This window comes from Corvus hawaiiensis, chromosome 25 (assembly GCF_020740725.1).
Source record: "Corvus hawaiiensis isolate bCorHaw1 chromosome 25, bCorHaw1.pri.cur, whole genome shotgun sequence".
In the NCBI taxonomy this organism is placed as follows: domain Eukaryota; kingdom Metazoa; phylum Chordata; class Aves; order Passeriformes; family Corvidae; genus Corvus; species Corvus hawaiiensis.
Window position 1 is genome coordinate 2,034,197 of NC_063237.1, and position 20,107 is coordinate 2,054,303.

General features: G+C 56.2%; 3 protein-coding genes across 5 annotated transcripts; 2 read left to right on the forward strand and 1 right to left on the reverse strand.

Moving 5' to 3' along the window:
* Nucleotides 1–11: 11 nt before the first annotated feature.
* On the forward strand, nucleotides 12–4,431 carry SPA17 (sperm autoantigenic protein 17). The gene is made up of 4 exons (XM_048328903.1): nucleotides 12–91; nucleotides 435–608; nucleotides 971–1,041; nucleotides 1,178–4,431. The coding sequence occupies exons 2-4, from the start codon at nucleotides 455–457 to the stop codon at nucleotides 1,250–1,252; spliced, it is 300 nt and encodes a 99-aa protein (XP_048184860.1). The 5' UTR covers nucleotides 12–91; nucleotides 435–454; the 3' UTR covers nucleotides 1,253–4,431.
* Nucleotides 4,432–4,533: 102 nt separating this feature from the next.
* NRGN (neurogranin) lies at nucleotides 4,534–10,153 on the forward strand. Its single transcript, XM_048328904.1, has 3 exons — nucleotides 4,534–4,673; nucleotides 7,022–7,228; nucleotides 9,005–10,153. The coding sequence occupies exons 1-2, from the start codon at nucleotides 4,659–4,661 to the stop codon at nucleotides 7,226–7,228; spliced, it is 222 nt and encodes a 73-aa protein (XP_048184861.1). The 5' UTR covers nucleotides 4,534–4,658; the 3' UTR covers nucleotides 9,005–10,153.
* LOC125338299 (endothelial cell-selective adhesion molecule-like) lies at nucleotides 9,882–19,904 on the reverse strand. 3 transcript variants are annotated; one of them, XM_048328902.1, is made up of 8 exons: nucleotides 19,449–19,904; nucleotides 19,112–19,216; nucleotides 12,956–13,110; nucleotides 11,779–11,992; nucleotides 11,525–11,680; nucleotides 11,234–11,356; nucleotides 10,998–11,136; nucleotides 9,882–10,618 (listed from the first exon to the last, which is right to left on the reverse strand). In XM_048328902.1, exons 3-8 carry the CDS (start codon nucleotides 12,983–12,985, stop codon nucleotides 10,270–10,272), a joined length of 1,011 nt encoding a protein of 336 aa, XP_048184859.1. In that variant the 5' UTR covers nucleotides 12,986–13,110; nucleotides 19,112–19,216; nucleotides 19,449–19,904; the 3' UTR covers nucleotides 9,882–10,269. The 3 variants fall into 3 exon arrangements, with proteins under 3 accessions (XP_048184859.1, XP_048184858.1, XP_048184857.1); XM_048328901.1 differs by having other exon boundaries at nucleotides 19,112–19,219; XM_048328900.1 differs by lacking the exons at nucleotides 19,112–19,216; nucleotides 19,449–19,904 and adding an exon at nucleotides 18,561–18,615.
* Between the last annotated feature and the right edge of the window lie 203 nt (nucleotides 19,905–20,107).

Here is a 20,107-nt window from a genome sequence, read left to right on the forward strand (position 1 = left end):
AGCGTGGCCCGTGCACGCGCCGCCGGTGGGAGGGGGGGCGGTTGCCAAGCGACGGCGTCCGCACCGCGGCCTGAAGCGCCGGCGCGGCCCGGTCCGGGACTGACGGGAGAGGCCGAGGGGAAAAGCCGGGAGCGCGGGGCCGAGGGTTGCGGGGCTGCGGGGGGGGGCGGGGGGCAAGAACCGGGGGACACGGGGAGGGGACGGGGGACGCGGGGGGGAGGGGACCGGGGCCCCCTCGCTCCCGCTCTCCCCGCCCAGGCCGAGGCCGCGCGCGCGCAGCGAGGGGCGGTGGCGCGCGTGCGCGGAGGGGCAAGGAGCGTGTCGCCCCCTAGCGGCGGCTCTTCGCTCCCGCAGTCGTGGGTCCGCGGGTTCGAGTCCCGGCGGTGCCCGGTGGCACCGGGGGCTGTGGGTGATCCCGGGCTGTGCCGCTGCAGGCGGTCCGGGAGAGGTGGCCATGTCCATTGCCTCTGCCAGCATCAACATGAGGGTGCCCGCCGGCTTCCGGAACCTGCTGGAAGGGCTGGCACGGGAAGTGCTGCGGGAGCAGCCCACCGACGTGGTGGCCTTTGCAGCTCAGTACTTCCAAAAGCTGCTGGAGCAGAGAGAGGGTGAGTGGCCTTGCCCAGCACCCACCCCCACATTGCCATCTCCTGCCCCGCGCTGCATTGCCTGCCCAGCCTGCTCCGTGTGCCCATCACCAGGGCGCCAGGCCTGCCCCACATCTCCATTGCCCCATGTGACCCCCATCTACAGCATCAGGTCTCTCCCGTCTGCCCATCACCCAGGGCATCAAACCTGCCTCCTGGGCCCATTGCCCATGGCGTTGTGCCTGTCCCAAATGTCCATCACCTATGGCCATCAAGCCTTCCATTTTTGCCCATCACCCAGGATGTTGTGCCTGTCCCATGTGCCCGTAACTCGTGGCACCAGGTGCCCATTGCACGTGGCATCAAGCCTCCTCCTTCTCCAGCTGGTGCCATCGACCCGGTGGCGTGGGGAGCCATGCTGGAGGACGACCGTCTCACCTGGCCCCCTTCCCAGGTACGCTGCCCTCCGCTCCAGGCCCCTCCAGAGAATCTGAGGTGCCAGGAGCTGCACTGGGTCCCTGCTCCCACCCTGTCCCTGCCACCCTTGTGCCACATTGTCTAAATTTTCTTCTTTCCTCCGGGACCTGAAGGAGGCCAAGGACATGGAGGGGGAGCAGGCAGCACCAGGGGAAGCAGGCAGCACGCACAGCTCCGGATCACCGTGATTCTGTCCCAAAATGCGTGGAGAGGAGCCGAAGGGGAGCCCGTCCCCATAACCCTCATGAACTGGGACACCTCTCCGGAGACGCAACCGCAGCACTCGCCCCAAATCCCCCATTTCCCACTATCCAACCCCAAACCCAAAAAAACCCCCTTGGTCCTCCCCTGGCTCCTGCCCTTTTCCCGTGGGTGGATGCTGCACTTCCATCCCACCCCAGTGGTGCTGTTTTAATGAGGAATTTTATTAACGAGGTCCCCGCCATTATTAGCACCAATCACCTGAGATTTCTCCCCGAAAAATCCTGGGTTTGGGGCTGAGCTGAGCATGGGATGATATTTTTAGCCTCTATATTTAGGCCCCTGCATCCCTGGAGGTTGGAAGAAACTTCATAACATCCCGGCGTGAAGGAATGATGTGACATTGCTCCTCTCCTACCCCGCTCCATAAGCTGAGACACCTCCATGGAATTTTGGGGTGCACGCAAGGGCCCCCCCAGTCCTATTCCTACCTGTGAAATTCATGTTTTCCCACCCAGCATGGTTTCAAAATCCCCCCCAAAAAGTGGCGGGGTTTGCGTTGAAGCCGGCTGCTCTGTTTTTGGAGGGGACTGAACCCCCCCCTTTCCATGCTCACCCCGTTTTTCCCCCCTCTTTCCTGTTTTCCCTCGCCATATGTGGTGCTCGCCCACGGCACGGGGCATGACAGCGGCTCCCCTGGGAAAAACAGGAAGGAGGGATGGGGAAAAAAAAGCTGGCGGGGACCCCGTGCCGGGGCTGATGCCAACCAGCTACGCCTTGACCCCCCCCAGCACCGCCTCGCCGGCTGCCGGCTCCTGCTTCAGCAGCCGGCAACACTGCCCGCCCAGGGCATCATTCCAGCATCCAATTCCCTTTGCTTTTAAGGATTTTTTCCTTTTTTTTAAAGGATTTTTTAACACCTCTTTGCCACCATCTCAAACCACGACGGCGGGATGTTCTCAGCGGGTCTCGCCAGCTGCACTTCCCGTTCTCCCCTTCCAAAATCTGAGTTATTTCCTTGGAATTCAAATTTTGGAGGTGCTGGAGCACCTGAAAAAGCAACGTCCAGATGAAGGGGTCCAGGGAGGAAAAATGCAGAGCCTGGAACAGGCTCAAAAGCCGCCATTAATGATTAGAAATGTTTTGGCATTTCGCGTCCCTCCTCCGCAGCCGCAGCCTGCGGGAGACGGCGGCGCTCGGCGGCTCTGCCAGGACCGGGGTGCCACGGATGGAGCAGATTTTGGGGACTAACTGAGGGACTAATCCTGATTTTGGGGCTAACTTCCCAGATCCCTGATAGATGAATCACCCCAAAAACCCTTCCCACTTAACTCGCCCAAAACACCCGGTCTTCTCTCATTGGAGCAAGGCAGTGGTGGATCTGAAGGGTCTGAAAACCAGGGAAAAGGATCTCTTCCCGTGAAAAAATCCCAGCAGAGCTGCCAAGGCTTCTCCTGGAAGCTGGAGCAGGGTTTTCTGGAGCAGAGCTATTCCCATCCCCCCCACCCTGCCGTGCTGGTGGGAAGAAGTGACGGTGGAAAAGTGGCTCCAGTCGGGAGAGCGGGCTGCCAGTGGCTGCCAGGGGAGTTTGAGGGATGCTTGAGAGCGTTTCCCAAGAGGGAATTTGGGTGCCTGGCTGCTGCTGGGGCAGGGGTGACCCCCATCAACCTCCAAGTGTGGGTGAAGCAGTTGAGGGAGGTGGCAGTGGTGGGATGTGCCTGGGATGGGGAGTGGGATGTGTGGGTATCCTGGGGTGTCAGGGGGCAAGAGGTGCCACCACCTGCACCCAGCTGGAATGGCCTTGGAGAAAGAGATGGAGCTGGGATAGGAATGGGAACAACAAGGATGAAGATACAGAAGGGGACAGGGCCAATGATAGGGACAGGGATGAGGGTGATGACAGGGATGGGGACAGGGAGAGAGATGGTGAGGCTGAAGCTGGGAATGGGGGTGGGGATTGGCATTGTGAGGAGGATGGGGACAAGAAATGGGTTGGGGATCGTGAGGAGGGTGGTGATAGAGATGGGGACAGGGACAATGGTGAGATGGAGAATGTGGTGGAGGTGATGGGGATGAGGTCAGGTATGGGGACAACAGTGGGGACAGTGCCCATTCCAGTGCCAGAAACAGTGATGCCAGTGGAACAGGGATGCTAACAGGCATGATGATGATGATGATGATGATGATGATGATGGTGGTGGTGGTGGTGGCAAAGAGGAAGGTCAGTGCCACCAGGCCCCCAAGAAGGAGAACCCCTGTGAGCAAACTTGGCCAGGGAGAACTGGTGGGGCCTGACTGTGCAGGTGGGTCGGGGGGTGCTGGTGCCTGCCTTGGGGGGGCCACGCCGTGTTTTGGGGGCTGGCTGGAGCAGCATCGGCGCAGAGCCCACGGGCGACTTATGCTGTTGCTTAGCAACCCCCAAACCCGGATTAGAGGCGAGCGAGGCAGGCGATGGGGGGGCTGTGGGCTGCAGCCCCCTGCATTGCCCTGGGGGTCCCTCCTCTTTCCTGGGGGGCCCCGGCTCACCCTGCCAGTCCCAGCACCTCGGCGTGGTCCAGGGGCAGGAGCAGGGGCTGCAGGGAGCACCAAGGGCTGTGCAAGTGGCTGGGACTGCAGGTCTGCTTGGAGAACACCCCAAATATGGGGGTTCAGATGCTCCTGTGAGTGGGGAAGGGACCCCCAGACCCCAGAAGTGGAGCCCACTTCTCTGCTTGGAGCCTGCAGTTGGCCACATCACCCCCAGGGTTCTGCGGGTGCTCAGTGGGATGCAGTGTCCCACCATGCCCACCCTTCCTCACCGTCTTCATCCTCATCATCCTCATCCTCACCCTCCTTCAGGACCAAGTCCTAAGTGGATCAAGAAGGTTTTTTGCCCCCCGTGCAAACCAACCCAGGGGGTAAAACCTGCCTCCAGCATCGCTGTGGGTAGTGTACCCCCCCAAAACGAACCCAGTACCCCCATTTGTTATAGCTTTGCCCCCCAAAAAACCCTCCACGCCCAGGGCAAGCCTCATCACATCTTGGCTCCCATCCTCTGCATGTGATGTTGTGTTCCACGAAACTCCGAGGCGAGCTGCCGGCTCCTTTAAGTGTTAGGAGGGAGTTGGAGGCTGCGAAATAAAATTGGAGGAGGGAAAATAAAAAAAAAAAAAATTAAAAAAAAAAAGAAAAAAAAAAGAAGAGGAGAAAGGGAGGAAAAAAAAAATAAGGCACCCCTCCTTCCCCCCCAAAAGCCTGGCAGGGGTGTCGGGCTGATAGGCTCGCCCGGAGGAAAGCGCATTACGTAGGCAAGCGGCTCCGCTCAACTTGCCACCTGCGCCGGGAGAGCTGCCGGGGAAGCGAGATCCTGCCGGAGCCCCTCGCCCGCCGCTGGCCGCCCACCCGCCCTCCGCCATGGACTGCTGCAATGTAGGTGCCCCTTCCCCGACCCCCAGCACCCGCTCCTGCCTTTCATCCCTTATTGCTGCTCCGCTCTGGGGGCGGCCGGGGGGTTTTTGGGGTGGTGGAGGCGGGGGGTGCGAGGGGTGCTGCACCCAAGAGCTCAACCAACTCCGCGACCCCCCCCCCCCCCCCCAGACCCTTCTTCCCCCCAGCCCCCCACCAAATCCCCACTCCTGCTTCGCACCAGTTCGGAATCCATCCCGCCGGGGCCACAGCGCGGCCAGCATCCTGCACCCCACAGCCCACCGAGGAAAACCCCGCTGGCTTCGAAGCCAGCTTTTATGGAGCTTTTGCTTCCCCCAGCCCCACAATTGCTCTACAAGTGGGATCGGGGGTTGCTTATGGATAAAGGGCTTAACTGGGGTTGCACCTCTCTCTCCTCCCTCCTGGCCACCAGCTGGCTTGGGCGGAAAACCACATCCTTTTCCCCTTTCTCCCTGATCCCCTGACTTTTCCTGCCCCTTTCCCCCTTTTTTTCCCCCTTTCCCCTTTTTTTAATCCCTTTTCTCCACTTTTTCCCCCTTTTCCCCCTCCTGCTAAGACAGCAGCACAGGGAAAAGCCCCCATCTCTACTCCTGGGCACCTCCAAAGAGGCAAAGCCCACCCTGGATATAGGATTTATCTTGCCTGGATATAGGATTTCTCCCCTATGTGTAGGACTTTTTCCCTCATATGCAGGATTTCTCCTTCTGAATATAGGATTTCTTCCCTAGATACAAGTTTTCATCTCCTGCATAGAGGTTTTCACCCCATGGATATGGTGTTTCTCCACTGGATATAGGATTTCTCCTGTCGATATAGGATATGGCCCCCTGCATATGGGTTTTCTCCCTTGAATATAGGATGTCTCCCCTGGATATAGGATTTTTTTTTCTCCTGAATATATGTTTTTCCCACCTATATACAGGATCTCTCTACTTGGATATGGGTTTCTGCCACCTGTATGCAGAATTTCTTCCCTGAATGTAGGATTTCTCCCCTGGATATAGGAAATGCCCCTGCATATATAGATTTCCTCCACCTGTATATGGTATTTCTCCCCTGGATATAGGATTTCCTCTCCCTTAATATAGGATTACTCTCTTGGATATAGGATTTCTTGCCTGGATATAGGATATGCCCTTTCATATATAGGTTTTCTCTCTTGACTATAGGATTCCCTCCTCCAGATATAGTATTTCTCCCCTGGATATAGGTTTCTCCCACCTGTATATAGGATTTCTCCCACCTGTATATAGGACTTCTCCCCTGGATATAGGTTGTTCTCCCCCCACCTCCGCATATATAGGATTTCTCTCCTGAATATAGGCTTTCTTTCCTAGATATAGGATTTCCTTCCCCTGGCTATAGGATCTCTCCCCTGGCTATAGGATTTCCAGCCCTGGCTATATCATTTCCACCCTGGACATATCATTTCCACCTTGGACCTATCATTTCCACCTTGGACCCATCCTCACCTTTCATGATGGTAAAACAAGCCGAGCAACTTCGTGGAGCCATGGCACGCTCCAACGGGATGAGCTTCCTCCCCCCCCAAATCTACAAATAAGCCCCCCAAAACTCCTTTAAGTCCTTTCAAGTGCTCGTGGGGCAACAAAAAGGCTTCACCCCCACAGCTGCAGGCACTGGATCATCCAATGCCAGCTCATTTCCACCTCTTTTCATTTTCCTATATTTTTTTTCCCTGTTGAACTTGGTGCCGAGTCCAACAGCTCTGGTGGGATGTGGCAGGAGGGGAATGGGCTGCAGTGATTTGTCCTTGCTGGGGCTTTTCCTCCCTTCTGGCATCACTCCTTATCCCAAATCTCCTGGTATTTTCAACCAAAGCTCTGAGGAGGGATGCAGGAGGATGCAACAGGCTGCAAGGGAAAGGGAAACTGAGGCATGACCAGCTCATTTTGTGCAGCATGGCCCCAGCTCCGTGCCAAAATACCCCCCAGAACCCATCCTCTGCTCCCATGGATCCCATGGATTCTCCTCTCCCTGCATCATAACTCTGGCTGGAGTCTGGCTTCCTGCAGCCGTGTAGTCCAGGGTGGGATTTAGGGATGAGCAGGAGGTGAAGCATCTTCCCCCACCTGCAGCTTTGGTTGCACTTTCCCCAAGACACCTGCAAGGGACCCTGATTTTTAGCAAAACCCTCATTTTTAGCAAAGGACCCTAATTTTTGACTAGTAAACCTAATTTTTAGCACCCCTCCCCCTAATTTTTAGAACAGGGGCTCATTTAGGACGTTCTTGAATGGATTCATTTGGGGAGGGGGCTGCGCTCTTTGAGGTCCCACCAGCTGTAACCCTGCCGTTGCCACCCGCCAGGAGGGAGCCTGCACAAAGCTGGACGAGGACATCCTGGACATCCCTTTGGACGACCCTGATGCCAACGCGGCAGCTGCCAAGATCCAGGCTAGTTTCCGTGGCCATATGACCCGCAAGAAGATCAAAGGGGGTGAGATTGATCGGAAAACCAAGGACGCCGAGTGCGCCAACAGCACCCGCGGCGGCGACCTCCGCAACGGTGATTAGGTACATCCCAAATCCCGCTTCTTTCCCCCCAAAACTGGGTCATTTCTACAAGGATGCTGCTCTGAGCGTCCTTTGCTGTGTTGATTTGGGATGGAGCATCCTTCCCCAAGCTGATTTGGGATGGAGCATCCTTCCCTGCAGAGATTTGGGATGGAGCATTCTTCCCCGCGCAGATTTGGGATGGAGCATCCTTCCCCGCACCGATTCGGGATGGAGAAGGGGTTTTTCCTCCCAGGAGATGGAAGCACACAGGCAGGCAGCCCCTGCCTTGCCCTATTTTGGGTGCGCGCCGTAGTAGTTGGGAAGGATGGGAAGTAGGATGGAAGGCGCAGCCCTAGATTTGGATTGAATCTCTCCCTTAGCAACACCACCCCGAGCGCCTCGCCTCAGCACATGCTATTTTTAAAAGCCTGTGTCACAGTCTCCTGGCAGGAAAAGGTAAATTTAAAAAGCGCCCACGGTGCCGAGGCCGCGTGGCATTGGAGCCCCGGGTGGTGGCTGCGCCGTGCCCGGGCCGTGCCCCGTGCCCCGTTGCCGGTGCCGTGAGCGCGGCGTGGCCCCGGATACCGGCAAGGCTGGTTTGGGGTTAGCGGCGGGGAGGGCGTGCTGCCGGCTCGGCCACGTGAGTGTGGCGGGGCTGGTGGAGGTGCAGCCGGGATGAGACTGGGATGCAGCTGGGATGGAACTGGGATGCAGTGAGGATGGAGTGGGAATGCAATGGGGGTTTAGTGAAGATGCAGAGGGGATGAACTGAAGATGCAGTGGGAATGCGGTGGGGAGGAAGAGAAGGATGCAGTGAGGATGTGGCGGGGAATTCAGCAAGGCTGCGACGGGAATGAACTGAGGATGTAGCGGGGATGGAACTGGAACTCAGCTGGGACACACTGGGGATGAACTGAGGGTACAGTGGGAACAGAACTGAGATGTGGTAGGGAAGCAGAGGGGATGCAGTGAGAATGCACTGAAGATTCAGTGAAAATGCAGTGAGCATGCCCTGACGATGGAGAAGGAATTCAGTGGGGCTGGATGAGAAGGAACTGAGGATGCAGTGGGGATTTAGTGACGATCCAGTGGGGACAATGTGGGAACACAGTGAAGATGCAGTGGGGCTGCAAAGGGGATGCAGTGAGGATGTGGTGGGGATGAACTGGGGATGCAGTGGGGAAGCAACAGAGATTCGGTGAGGATGCGATGGGAGCAAACTGAAGATGCAGTGAGGAAGCAGCGGAGATTCAATGGGGCTGCAGTGAGGATGTCACAGGGCTGCAGTGGGGGAGGCAGCTGCCAAATGCCGGTGCTGTGCAGCTTCTTAGGGCCCAGAGATTCCTTCCGGATGCCTTGTTAGGGGGGCTGAACAGGCTGACAGCAGCGGAGCCAGGTTCCCCTCCTTCTGCCATGGTGCTCTGCCTAGGGGGGTGCAGGCACGGTAACCCCAGGTTCCTGGGCTGGGTGAGGGCAGAGTGTGGGCAGCAGTGGAGGCAGGACAAGGGTGCAGGCAGGGTGTGGCGGGCTGCAAGTAGGGCACGGGCAGGGTGTGGGCAGGGGGAGGGCACGGAGAGGGTGCAGGCTGCAGGAGCATCGTGAGAGCAGGGTGTAGGCAGGGTGCAGAGAGTGGGCAGGGTGCAGGCAGGGTGCAGGGCGCAGGGTGCAGGAAGGGTGAAGGGTGAAGGGTACAGGCAGGGCACAGGGTGCAGAGAGGCGTAAAGGTGCAGGCGGGGCACAGGGCACAGGCGGGGCCAGGCCCAGGCTGACCACTCGCTCTCTCCTTGCTTGCAGGGGCCGCCAGCTGCTCTCCGGAAACCCCTCGCCACCGACCCCCTCCCCGTCGCCACCCGCCGAGGCCCAGGAGCCCCCGCTTCACCCCCCGACCCCCGCATGCGTCCCCCGGGGCCCCCCCACAGCCAGGCCCTGCCCCCGTCCCTGGCTGCCCCCCCCCACCCCAGAGAGCCCCCGCCCCAATAAACGCCCCTGCCAGAGCCCCGGCCTGTCCTTGGTGCCTTTTGATGTCACCAGCAGAGCGGTGAGGTCCCAGGCGGGGCAGCGGTGGGAGGGGTGTGGGGCAGGCGGTGCCCCGCAGGGATGTCCCACCTGTACGTGTGACATCACTGCCAAGCGTGTGACAGCTGGCGTGACATCACGCTGGTGCACAGGGGGTGGCGTGACATCGCTCGTGGGTGGGAGATGACTTGTGGGGCGCTCCTGCCAGGAGATGGGCGGTGATGTCACTACCCGGACATGTGACGGCTGCTGTGACACCACGCAGGTGCGTGTGATGGCTGGAGTGACATCACACTGCTGTGTGTGACGTCACTGCTAGGCATGATTGTGGGTGTGACATCAGAGAGGCACATGTCATGGTAACGGTGACATCATGCAGGTACACATGACATCCCTGACGGACACGTGACCTGCCTGTATGGCATCACACAGGCATCAGTCGGATGTCACACGCTCATGGTGACATTGTGCCACCCGACACAGGGTGTGACATCACGGCCAGGGGGTGTGACAACACGTGCATCGTGAATGTCACCTCACTCTGAGGACCTTGGCTGGTGCACTGTGACATCACCCTGCCCTGTGACATCACCCAGAAGGTCGTGGGACATCCATCCCCACCCCGAAATCCGCACAAACTCACCCAAAGCGCCGGTGCTGGGCAGTGCAGCAGCTTTTAATCAGAAAACCCCTAAAAAAAGTGTGTGTGTGTGTGTGCGTCCCCATCACCCCACCCCCCACTTTTAATGCTCTTTTATGAAGAATCCCTCAGCTCACCTGATATATAGATATAGAAAAAAAATAAGAAGAAGGGGACCCCCTGAGGTGGGGCTGGGGCTGGTTTGGGGGGTGATATTTATGGGGAGACTCAGTCCCTCCAAACCCAGCGAGCCCCTGCACCCATTAAACAGGCCCACGATGAGTCCAGCTGCTCGAGGCATCTGTTAAAAAGAAAAGGAAACCCAAAAAGGGACAAAACCACCCCAGGAAACAGGGAGTGGGGTGGGCTGGCTATGGGCACCCCTGTCTTTTGGGAGGGGTGCTCACACCAAGGAGCCAGCTCGGCTCTGCGCAGGCACCATGACAGGGACAGCACCTGCTCGTGCCAGGCTGGAGGGGGGCAGTGAGCCCGGGGTGGCAGCTGGATCCTGGCGGCGCCGGGGGGTCCCATTAACGGCGGGGGGTGAGGGGTTGGGGGGCCGCCCCCCTCCCCGGGCTGGGGGTCCCCGGTAGCTGCCGGTGGTGGTGAGGATGGAGGCGGTGTCGGAGGGGGGTCTGGCTCCGTAGGGTTGCCGGGTGCCGGCGATGGAGGACAGGGTGCTGGTTTTGGACATGGTGTCTGAAGCTGGGCTCCTTGCCCACGACGGGGTTTTGGGTGCCATGGCGTCTTCCCTGCCAAGAGGGGAGAGCATCAGAGAGATGGGCTTTGGGAACCCTTCCACTCCCCGCCCTGGCGTGCCCTCCCTGAGCAGTGAGGTTGTGCAGACCTCCTGGACCCCCAAACAGAGGGACAAAAGGAAAGAGGGGAAAACAGAGGTGGAAAATGCCCTCATTAACTCCAAAACCGAACGATGACTGGCCAGAGGTGGAAACTTCCCTACTGATCGTTACCTCTGGACCCCAGTGATGACTGGCCAGAGATCAAGAACTTTTCCCCACTATCAGCTCTGAACGTGAGGAATGACGAGCCAGAGCTGGAAACACCCTCCTCGCCCATTAACCCTGAACCCTAACGATGATTCGAACCCCCTCCACAGGAGGAGCGCCTCACTTGATCTCGTTGGGTCCCTCCTCCTGGCTGTCACGTTTTTTCCTCCTGTAGCTGACGACTTTCTGGGCAAAGAAGATGATGGTGGCAAGGGCACCCAGGGAGCCCAGCACGGCGCCGGCAATGACTGCTTTGGTGCTTGCTGCCAGAGAGAGACAGAGATTCCCTTATTCCCTTATTCCCACAGGGACCTCCTGGAGACTCTGTCCCCCTCCCCAACCCTGTGGACACGTACTCACTTGAGTGTACCTCCAGGACGATGCTGCAGTTCTTAGAACCCGCTTGGTTTTCAGCCCTGCAGACGTAGACCCCCGACATTTCAAGGGAGAGGTTGGTCAGCTTGAGGGTGCCCCTGGCCCGGTCTGCAGGTGAGAAATTCGGGTGCTGCCTCACAGCCACCCCTGCGCCCTCCACCTCCTCGTGCAGGAAGTGGTTGAGGGGATGAAGCCAAAGAATCCCCCAGCTGAACCTTCTCAGGATATTCCAGCCCACCCACCCACCCACCTGTCCCCACACTGATGCCACCTTACCCTGGGCAGGGGGAAAGAAGACCTGCAGGGTGGGGGACTCGCGCTGCCACTGGTACATGGGCGAGGGCTTCCCCTTCTTGGAGGAGCAGCTCAGGGTCACGTTGGCCCCCACGACGGCGTTGCCGTGCAGCTGGCAGGTGGGGGTGGCCGGCAGCACTGTGGGCACCGATGTTAGTCCCCAGGGGCACCGATGTTAGTCCCCAGGGGCAGCGTGGGGAGGTCCAAGGGAGCCGGGGTGACTGGTGCAGCCTTACCCAGGACAGTGAGGTTGATGATGCCGACGTTCTTTTCCAACCTGATGGTGTCATCCACCACGTTGACAGTGCACATGTACTGACCCGAGTCTTGCTCCCGGGTGTCGTTGATCAAAATCGAGATGTTGTGGGTGACAATGGAGTACAGGAACCCCACGCGGGGCTTCAGATCTGTCTCCTCCACCTTCGGCACCCCGCCCAGGTATGACAGGACCTGCACAGGGAAAAAACCACATGTTTTCACTTCTGGATGGTGTTGCTGGAGAGAAAAGCCCCCCAAATCCTACATTTTGTAGAGCAGGGGTTGCTGCATAAGCCCCCTCCAGCCTCACCTGGCCTGAGCATCCTGGACATGGGAAGTGCAGGCAGCTCCCCACTGCAGGCACAAGTACTGGGCATGGGCACCATGAGCAACTGTCCCATCACGAGCATCTCCCCATCAGGGGTACCACTGTGGGCATTTTCCTATTGTGGGCACCATGAGCATCTTCCAAGGACATCTGTCCATCATGGGTATCTCCCCATCATGAGCATGACAAGCACCTCCCTACTGCAGGCACCCTGCGCGTGCCCCCAGCGTGGGCATCTCCCCTCATGGGCACCTCCCCACTGTGGGCACCTCCTGATCACGAGGACCACAATAACTCCCCACTGTAAGCACTTCCCACTGTGGACACCACAAACACCTCCCTGTATGGGCATCTCCCCATCTTGGATCTCTCCCCATCTTGCGTCTTTCCCTGCTGTGGGCACCACAAGCACCTCCCTACTGCAGGCACTGTGGGCGTGACCTCATCATGTCCCCACCATGAGCAGCTCCCCATCGTGGGCATCTCCCCATCATGGGCACCATGTCCTTACCACGGACACTTACCCATTGTGGGCCACCATGAGGCTCCCCCCATCATGGGCACTAACCCATTGAGGGCATCTTCCCTGCATGGGCACCATGAGCTTCATCCCATCATGAACATTGCATGGTGGGCACCATGAGTTTCCCTCCATCATGGCCACCTCCCCATCATGGGCATCCTTCCACCATGGGCACCGTGGCCACCACCCCATGGTGGGCACCATAATCTTCCCCCCATCATGGGCACCACCAGCACCCCCTCCATGGTCACCTCCCAGCTTGACCCCTCCATCTCCTGTCCTGCAGCCCCTGCCCTCTTCTCACCTGGAAGGGACCAGCATTCTTGTTCAGCATCCAGGTGACGTAGGGCTTGTTCAGGGAGTTGCTGGTGTACCAGGCAGGCAACACCGCCTGCTGCCCCTCCACAGAGAACACCAAGCTCGTCCCCACATGCACCTCCAGCACGGCCAAGGAGACACCTGCCCATGGGAGAGGGAAGAAACCGGAATGTGACTCAACCCCAGGTGCCACTTCTCCACAAAACCTCACTGATTGTGAGAAAAACCCCATTCCCAAGACAAAAACCAACAATCCCAGGTTATCACCAGGAAGCTGGGCCAGGAGAACATTTTGCGTCCTTCCCTGCCACAGGAAGGGCTTTCCGCCTGCTCTGGAGAATGCAGGACATTGCTGCTCCCCCCATTCCAGCTTCCGCCCCACACTCGGATTGGGAAATCCCAAGGCCCAAGTCTCCAGCCCAGGAGACAGCTGCCTCCAGCAGGCAGACCCCCCCTTAGCTCAGTATTGGGGTACCCCCAGCCCCCCTGATGCTGCACCAGATCCCATGGGATTTATTTGTAGGGCTCCCCATATGCACCCCACAAGCCTATCCCCCCTTTTTGCTGCCAGCACTAAACTGGGATAATCCCTGAGCGGCCTCCATCTCATTTGACCCCAAATATCTCATCCCAATCTCTCATCACCACGTCCCCTCCATCCCAGCATCTCCCCAAGCCCCACTGGGAGGAGGTGATGGGGTAGGAGTGGAGAGGACCGGAGAGAGATGCTCAGCTCCTGGGGGAAGATCATTCCCTGGCTTTGCCTGTAAGGCTCAGCCACAAAATTAATCGGCTCAGGCAAGGCTGAGTTTGTGCTGGGGTTGGTTTGTTTTTCCCGGGGGAACATCACCGAGGCCCCGCATCCCAGCGGCTCCATCCCTGCATCCGCCCATCGATCCATGACCCCGGCTGGCCCCGCTCCTGCCAGCGCCCCAGGGATGCTTCAGATTGGGACACAGAGGGAAAAGGATGATGCCACCCCATCATCCCAAATCCTCAGTCTGGGGAAAAAACCCCTGGATTTGAAGGATTTTAGGAGCTTTCAACGACATCGCACTTTTCCATAAGAGCTCAGGGGTTGTAATTGGATTTTTCCAGGGTGGGAAGAGGAAAACAAGGCGCTGGGGGGTATTTTTAGCCTCCTCCCGCATCCGTTCATCCCCCCTCCTGGCAAGGCACTGGTGCCATTTCCGGACGGAGCCTTCCAGCTCCAGGCAGGAAACTCTGCTCCGGCTGATAAGTCTTCTCAGGAATTAAAAAAAAAAAAAAAAAAAATTAAATTTCCTTTCTCTGGTGAAAAACTGGGAGAAAGCAAGCCCAGTCTGGTGAGGATGCGTAAAAATAGCTCACCCGGGCTAAGAACATAAACCTTTAAATCCTGGAGGGTGTGTGGGGGGGAGATGCTGGAGGCGCCTGCAGGTCCCAGATCATTGATAATATTATTTATTAATTATATAGAGCTGTGGTATCAGATCCAATAGACAGTATGGAAAAATAATGGTAATTATAGTGTGTTTATATGTAATTATACAGATAATTGTATTAAATTTAGAGAGTGTGGAAAGAAATATGAGATGGCGACTCATTAAATTGGAATTTCCAGAATAAAATAGATCATGGAGAACATATAATTTGTAATAGTTATAAATACAGGTATATTTTTGTAAGAATAGGGATAATAGAGGGGATGTGAGAGTGATAATGGTGCTCAGAATAATGAGAGCAATGATCAAAGTGAGAATAATAATTATAAAAGTGGGAATAATAATGATAAAAGTGATATTAATAATGATAATAATAATAATGGTAATAGTGATTATAATAATTATAACAATGATTCCAATACAATAATGATAACAGTCATAATAATGATAATACTGGTAAAAATAAAAATAATTATATTAATAATTGTGATCAAAATTATACAGTTCACTAATTATGCAGATGGCACAGCCCCTAAACATCCCTGCATTCTCAACAGCTGGGAAAATCCAGATGTTTTCAGCCCAGCTCCTCCATTATTATAAAATTGTGTTAAATTGGGCTAATCCAGAAGAAAATAGATTATATTCAATAATTCTATTGTAATTTATATTAGAAGTATTAGAGATAATAGGTAATAGACCTTATAGAATAATTATAATTGTAATTAAATCAAAAGAACTGTAAGTTATAATAATTATAATATCAATTATAACCGTGATTATAATGATAATAATGGTCATGAGAGAGTGATAACTATAATGACGATGATGATAATAATAATAATAATAAAAAAAAAGTTATTCATAGTATAGTTCATTAATGATGTAGATGGCATCGATAAGTGACTCCACAGCTTCTACACCCCTGTGCATCCCCAACAGCTGGGAAAATCCAGGTTTTTCATCCCACCTCCTCCATCAGCATGAATTTTTGGGCACAAAAGGTGCTGGGCCAAAGGGTGCTGGGGATTCCTGGGGAAGTCCAGGCTCCAGAGAGGGGAAAGATGCTCTGGCACCAGCCAGAGGTTTCCTGTCCCACCCCAAGGCATTAAAACAGCCTTGTGCGCCTCAAAGCTGCTCCCGGCACTGCAAACCGGGCTGTGTTAACTCTGAAACCTAATGATGGCCCTGTTAATTATGTTCATTGTGCTCTGGGGCTGCAGCTTTGCTCTGCCATCCTTAAACTCCTGTGGTAACAGGAGATCCCAGCTCCATCATCTCCCCTCCAGTGTATCGGGGAGAGGGAGTGAATCCAGATCCGAAAGCTGCTTGCTCCCCAAAATCCCCTTTTTCTCGCAGAATTCACCCAAATTCCTCCTCTCAGACAGATGTGACCCGAGAAAAGGCTGGTGGAGCTCGCTCTGGAGCTGCAGGAACGGGACTGAACCCCCTGGCACAGCCCCGGCTTTGGCCACCTTGACGCTCCAAATCCTCTAATGCTTTAACCAGATCGAAAAAATTAAGCTGCTCACGGTGCTCATACACGTCCGGGGGGGCCTGGGGCTCTCAGCCCCTCCCGCCTGCTCTTTGGGCTCAGAACCTGGATTTTTATCCAGCTGCCCTGAGCTAAACACCTGCCCGGGTGTTTTCCCTCTGCCCCAGCCCATCTGCTGCATTTTTTTTGCATATGGAAAAGCAGAATAGACTTAAATTTACCTTTAAAAATAGCTATAATTTTTTTTCCCCTGTGGAATAAATATCCTACAATTTAACATTCCAAAGTACTTTTAAATTTTCCCACGACAAAAAAAAAACCCCCCTGCTTTAAATTTCCCTTTGAATTTTTTCCCTATGGAAAAAAAATCACCTTTAAATCCCTGCAATTTCAACATTAATCCCTGTGCCGATATCAATCTCCCCATCCTCATCTAAAATTGCATCATTTCACCCCAATAAAAGCTATTTCCCGGCTCTGGCACCCCAAAAAAGCAAACTCAAAGTCTGAACCCCCCAAAAAGCAAACTCCCCCTCCAGCCCCCTCCCCAAATCTCTAAACCATTAACTGTATGGGGAATTAAATCCCGGAGGCGGTTGGGGTTTGATGACCCCAGTTGATAGGATTAAGGCGCTGGAGTCATGTGAAACCCAGACCCAAATTAAATCCCAAAAGACCAAGCTTGGGATTTAAAATACCCAGCGGGAATCTGGCCGGAAAAGGGACCCTTGAAAAAGCTTGGAAAAAGGTCAAGGAGCATCTCGACGCTGCAACGCAGCCAGTCGCCTTCCCTTTTTTTTTTTAAAGATTATTTTTGGGGGATTTTTTTCTTTTCTTCCCTTAACTTCGACTATTTATAAACGGGCAGATAGGAGATGCCGGGCTGTGGAGCAGTGTCCGTTGGGAAAATCCACAGCGGCATTTCTCACGACCCCGGGGGCGGGGGGGGGGGGGGGGGGGCAGAAAGTGCCGTATCCTCCAGAGAGACCAAATTTGGGGAAAAAAAATTAAATAATGCAATAATCATATGTGACTTTGCTATAGATGGAAACGTGCTTCACCCCTGGTGTGGGACACAGAGGCGGAGATGGGATGGGGATGGGATGGGATGGGCTGGAGATGAGATTGGAATGGGATTGAGGAAGGGATTGGGGTTGGGATTGGGGATTGGTTGGGATGGGATAGGGACTGGGAAGGGAACAGGGATGGCAAACATCCCTCATTTTGCTTTTCCCCATCATGATCCCATGAGGATCCCACGGGATGAGGAAGGATTGCTTGAAAGCAAAATTAAAGGAAAAACACACATTTGGGGTTCATAAGGGTCTTTTTGCTGCATTTTTGAGCTGTCAGTGCCCATGATGTCACATCCCAGGGCTGAAGTGTGACTTTTTTTGTGGGAATCCATCGTGATTCGGTGCAAAAAACGCCATCGGGATGTGGCGAAGGAGCACTCTGGTGGGATTTAAGGACTGAGTGAGCCCCGTGCCTCATACCAACATCCTTTAACTAACTTTTATCAAGGAAGAAAACCTTCAAGGAGGGACAAGTGGCGGCTCCAGGACCCCCACCCAGTGTTCTGCTGGAAGGAAACGCCGCTGCCATTGTTTCTGGGGCCGTTTCCTTTCGCCAAAGGCCTCTCCTTTGCTGGGAACGCCAAAGGATGTTTCCTTTGGGAACCGTGGCAGTTCCAAAAAAACTCAAATAGGGTGGGAAATCAGGGGCGAAAGAAGGCACAAACCCACAGACAGAGAAGGGTTGAGACCCCTCACCTCAAAACCAGCTGGGATGGCAGTGGAGCACCAGTAAACAAGGGAAAACAAATGGATTTTTCCCTGCCCAATGCCACGCAGGCAGGTGAACTATGGGCTCTCACATCGGAGTCCCTGGCGTGTCCCCATATGGGGGTGCTTTGGGTTTGGGGGTGCTGGAAGCGGCTGTTTGGCACCTCCAAGGTACAAAAGGCTTTTCCCGGGAAGACTCAGATTTTCTCCACTCCGGGCACTCCTAAAAGGGGAGGGGATGGATTCCCCCCACCCCAACCAACCTGCCTGCTGGGGATCGGGACTGGGGGCACAGAGGCAGGTGGGTGCTGTGACCCTGGCCCCCAGTACCCCTAGGTCCTTCCCGGTGCCACCCTAAAACTCCCCAGGATCCTGCCTGGTGGTGCCGGGCTCCCGGGTGTCTTGCTGGATGCCTCCGGCTGCTCCTACACCCTGCCTGGTGACCCCCTCAGTACCTCCGGGTCCTGCCCGATGCCCTCCCAAAAGCTCTCCCTCGCCCTGCCCGGCGCATCCCGCTTTTCCTGAGTCCTGCCGGGTGCCCCCCCGGTACCACCGCGTCCTGCCCGATGCCCTCCCAAAAGCTCTCCCTCGCCCTGCCCGGCGCATCCCGCTTTTCCTGAGTCCTGCCGGGTGCCCCCCCGGTACCACCGCGTCCTGCCCCGTACCCGCCGCGCTTCCTCGCGTCCCGAGCAGTTCCCCCCGATTCCCCCGCGCCTTGCCGGGCGCAGCCGCCGGTACCGCCGGCTCCTGCCTGCTGCACCCCAAAAGCTCTCCCGCGTCCTGCCCGCTATCCCCCGGCTCTCCCGCATCTCGTCGGGTGCCCTCCCGCTGCCCCACCCCGCTGCCCCGCGCCGTCCCCCCGGAGCCCCCCGGGTCCCCGGGGCTCACCCAGCAGCGCCGCCAGCGCCAGCGCCGCCCGTCGCAGCGCGCCCATGGCCGGAGCCGCCGCCGCAGCAGGTGCCGGGGGGGCCCGGGGGCAGCGGGGGCGGGGCCCCGCAGGTGGGGGCGGGACCGATCCCACCACACCCCATGTGGGTGTCCCGTCCCGGGCAGGGACCCTCCCTCCGGGGTCCAACCCAACCCTCCCCCAGGGGTCCGACCCAACCCTCGCCCCGGGGTCCAACCCCTCTCGCCTCTCCAGCCTCCCCCCTCCACAGTTTGAAATTATTAATTAGTTATATGGGTTATTATTGCTTATATTAAGGGTGGGTTCAATGCGGTACCTCAATGTCACATGTCACCCTATCCCCTCCTGGGGGGCACAGGGACCCCCAAACCCTCCCCACTCTCATCCCTCCCACGCTGGCAGGGTGGAATATCTCATCCTGCATCCCTCACCCTCGTGCGGCCCCCTGCCCCCCCCCTCCCCCTTCTCGGATAAACGCATCGATCCTGAAAAATGAGCATAATATCAAAAAAAAAAGGGCAATTTTGACTACCTGGTTTTCGGGAGCCCCGGGTAGATCCTCCCCGGCTCAGCCAGGGTTATCCCGGTCCTCGATCAGAGCAGGGTCAGACCTCGAAGCCCCAGTGGAGATTAGACACTGCTGGAGGAGGAGGAGGAGGCGGTGGAAGCAGAATTAATCCCTTCTCGCCCTCGCCACCCCCCCGTAAATCCAGCCTGGCCGCCAGGATTGCAGGATCCCGGGAGCTAGGAGGCTTTGGGGGATCGACCTGGCTTGATCCCACCAGGATCCCCCCTCTCCCTGACAGCATTCTCACCCTCTGCTACATCCACTGCTTCTGACTCCGCAGCAGCTCTTTGGGGCAACTCACCTTGTTCTCCCTCTATTTTGTAGACTGGGAGCAGGGAGGGTGGGTTGGCAACCCATTGGTGACCTCCTCCCCTTCCTCACTCCACCGTCTCAGCGCTCAACCGCATCCAAAGGCGATGCCAACTTCCAGACTGGCAGCGATCCTCACTTCTCCAAGGATTCTGAGAACCTCTGTGGGGAAAGCAACCGCCTCTGGCGGTGCTCACCCCACGTAAAAAAAAATCAGCAACTTCTTCAATAACGATGCCTGATGGGAACATCCACAGGGAAGAGCTCAGCACCTCCCCAGGTTCCCCGGGAGAAGGATGTGTGGAAGCCTGTACGTGTTTGTTTGATTTTATTAGGACCGACACATTCATCGTATGTCACAACGTCACCGATGGATGAGCTCCAGGAAATAAAAACCCACTGGCCCCGGCGGCTCCGCGCGGGGCCGGACCAGGAACACGCTGCAAAGGCATAAATGCGTCCTCCCCCCGCCCCCCTCCCGCTCCCTCCCCCTCCCCACCTTCCCCTTCTCACAGCTTTGATTGTATCCATAAGCAATGGGTCAACAAGAAAACAAAAATAATCGTCATTTTTCCCAGCTGCCAGGTTATTCTCACAGAGAGTTTTGGAACTCGATTTAATAAAATAAAATAAAAAAAAAAAAAAAAAAGA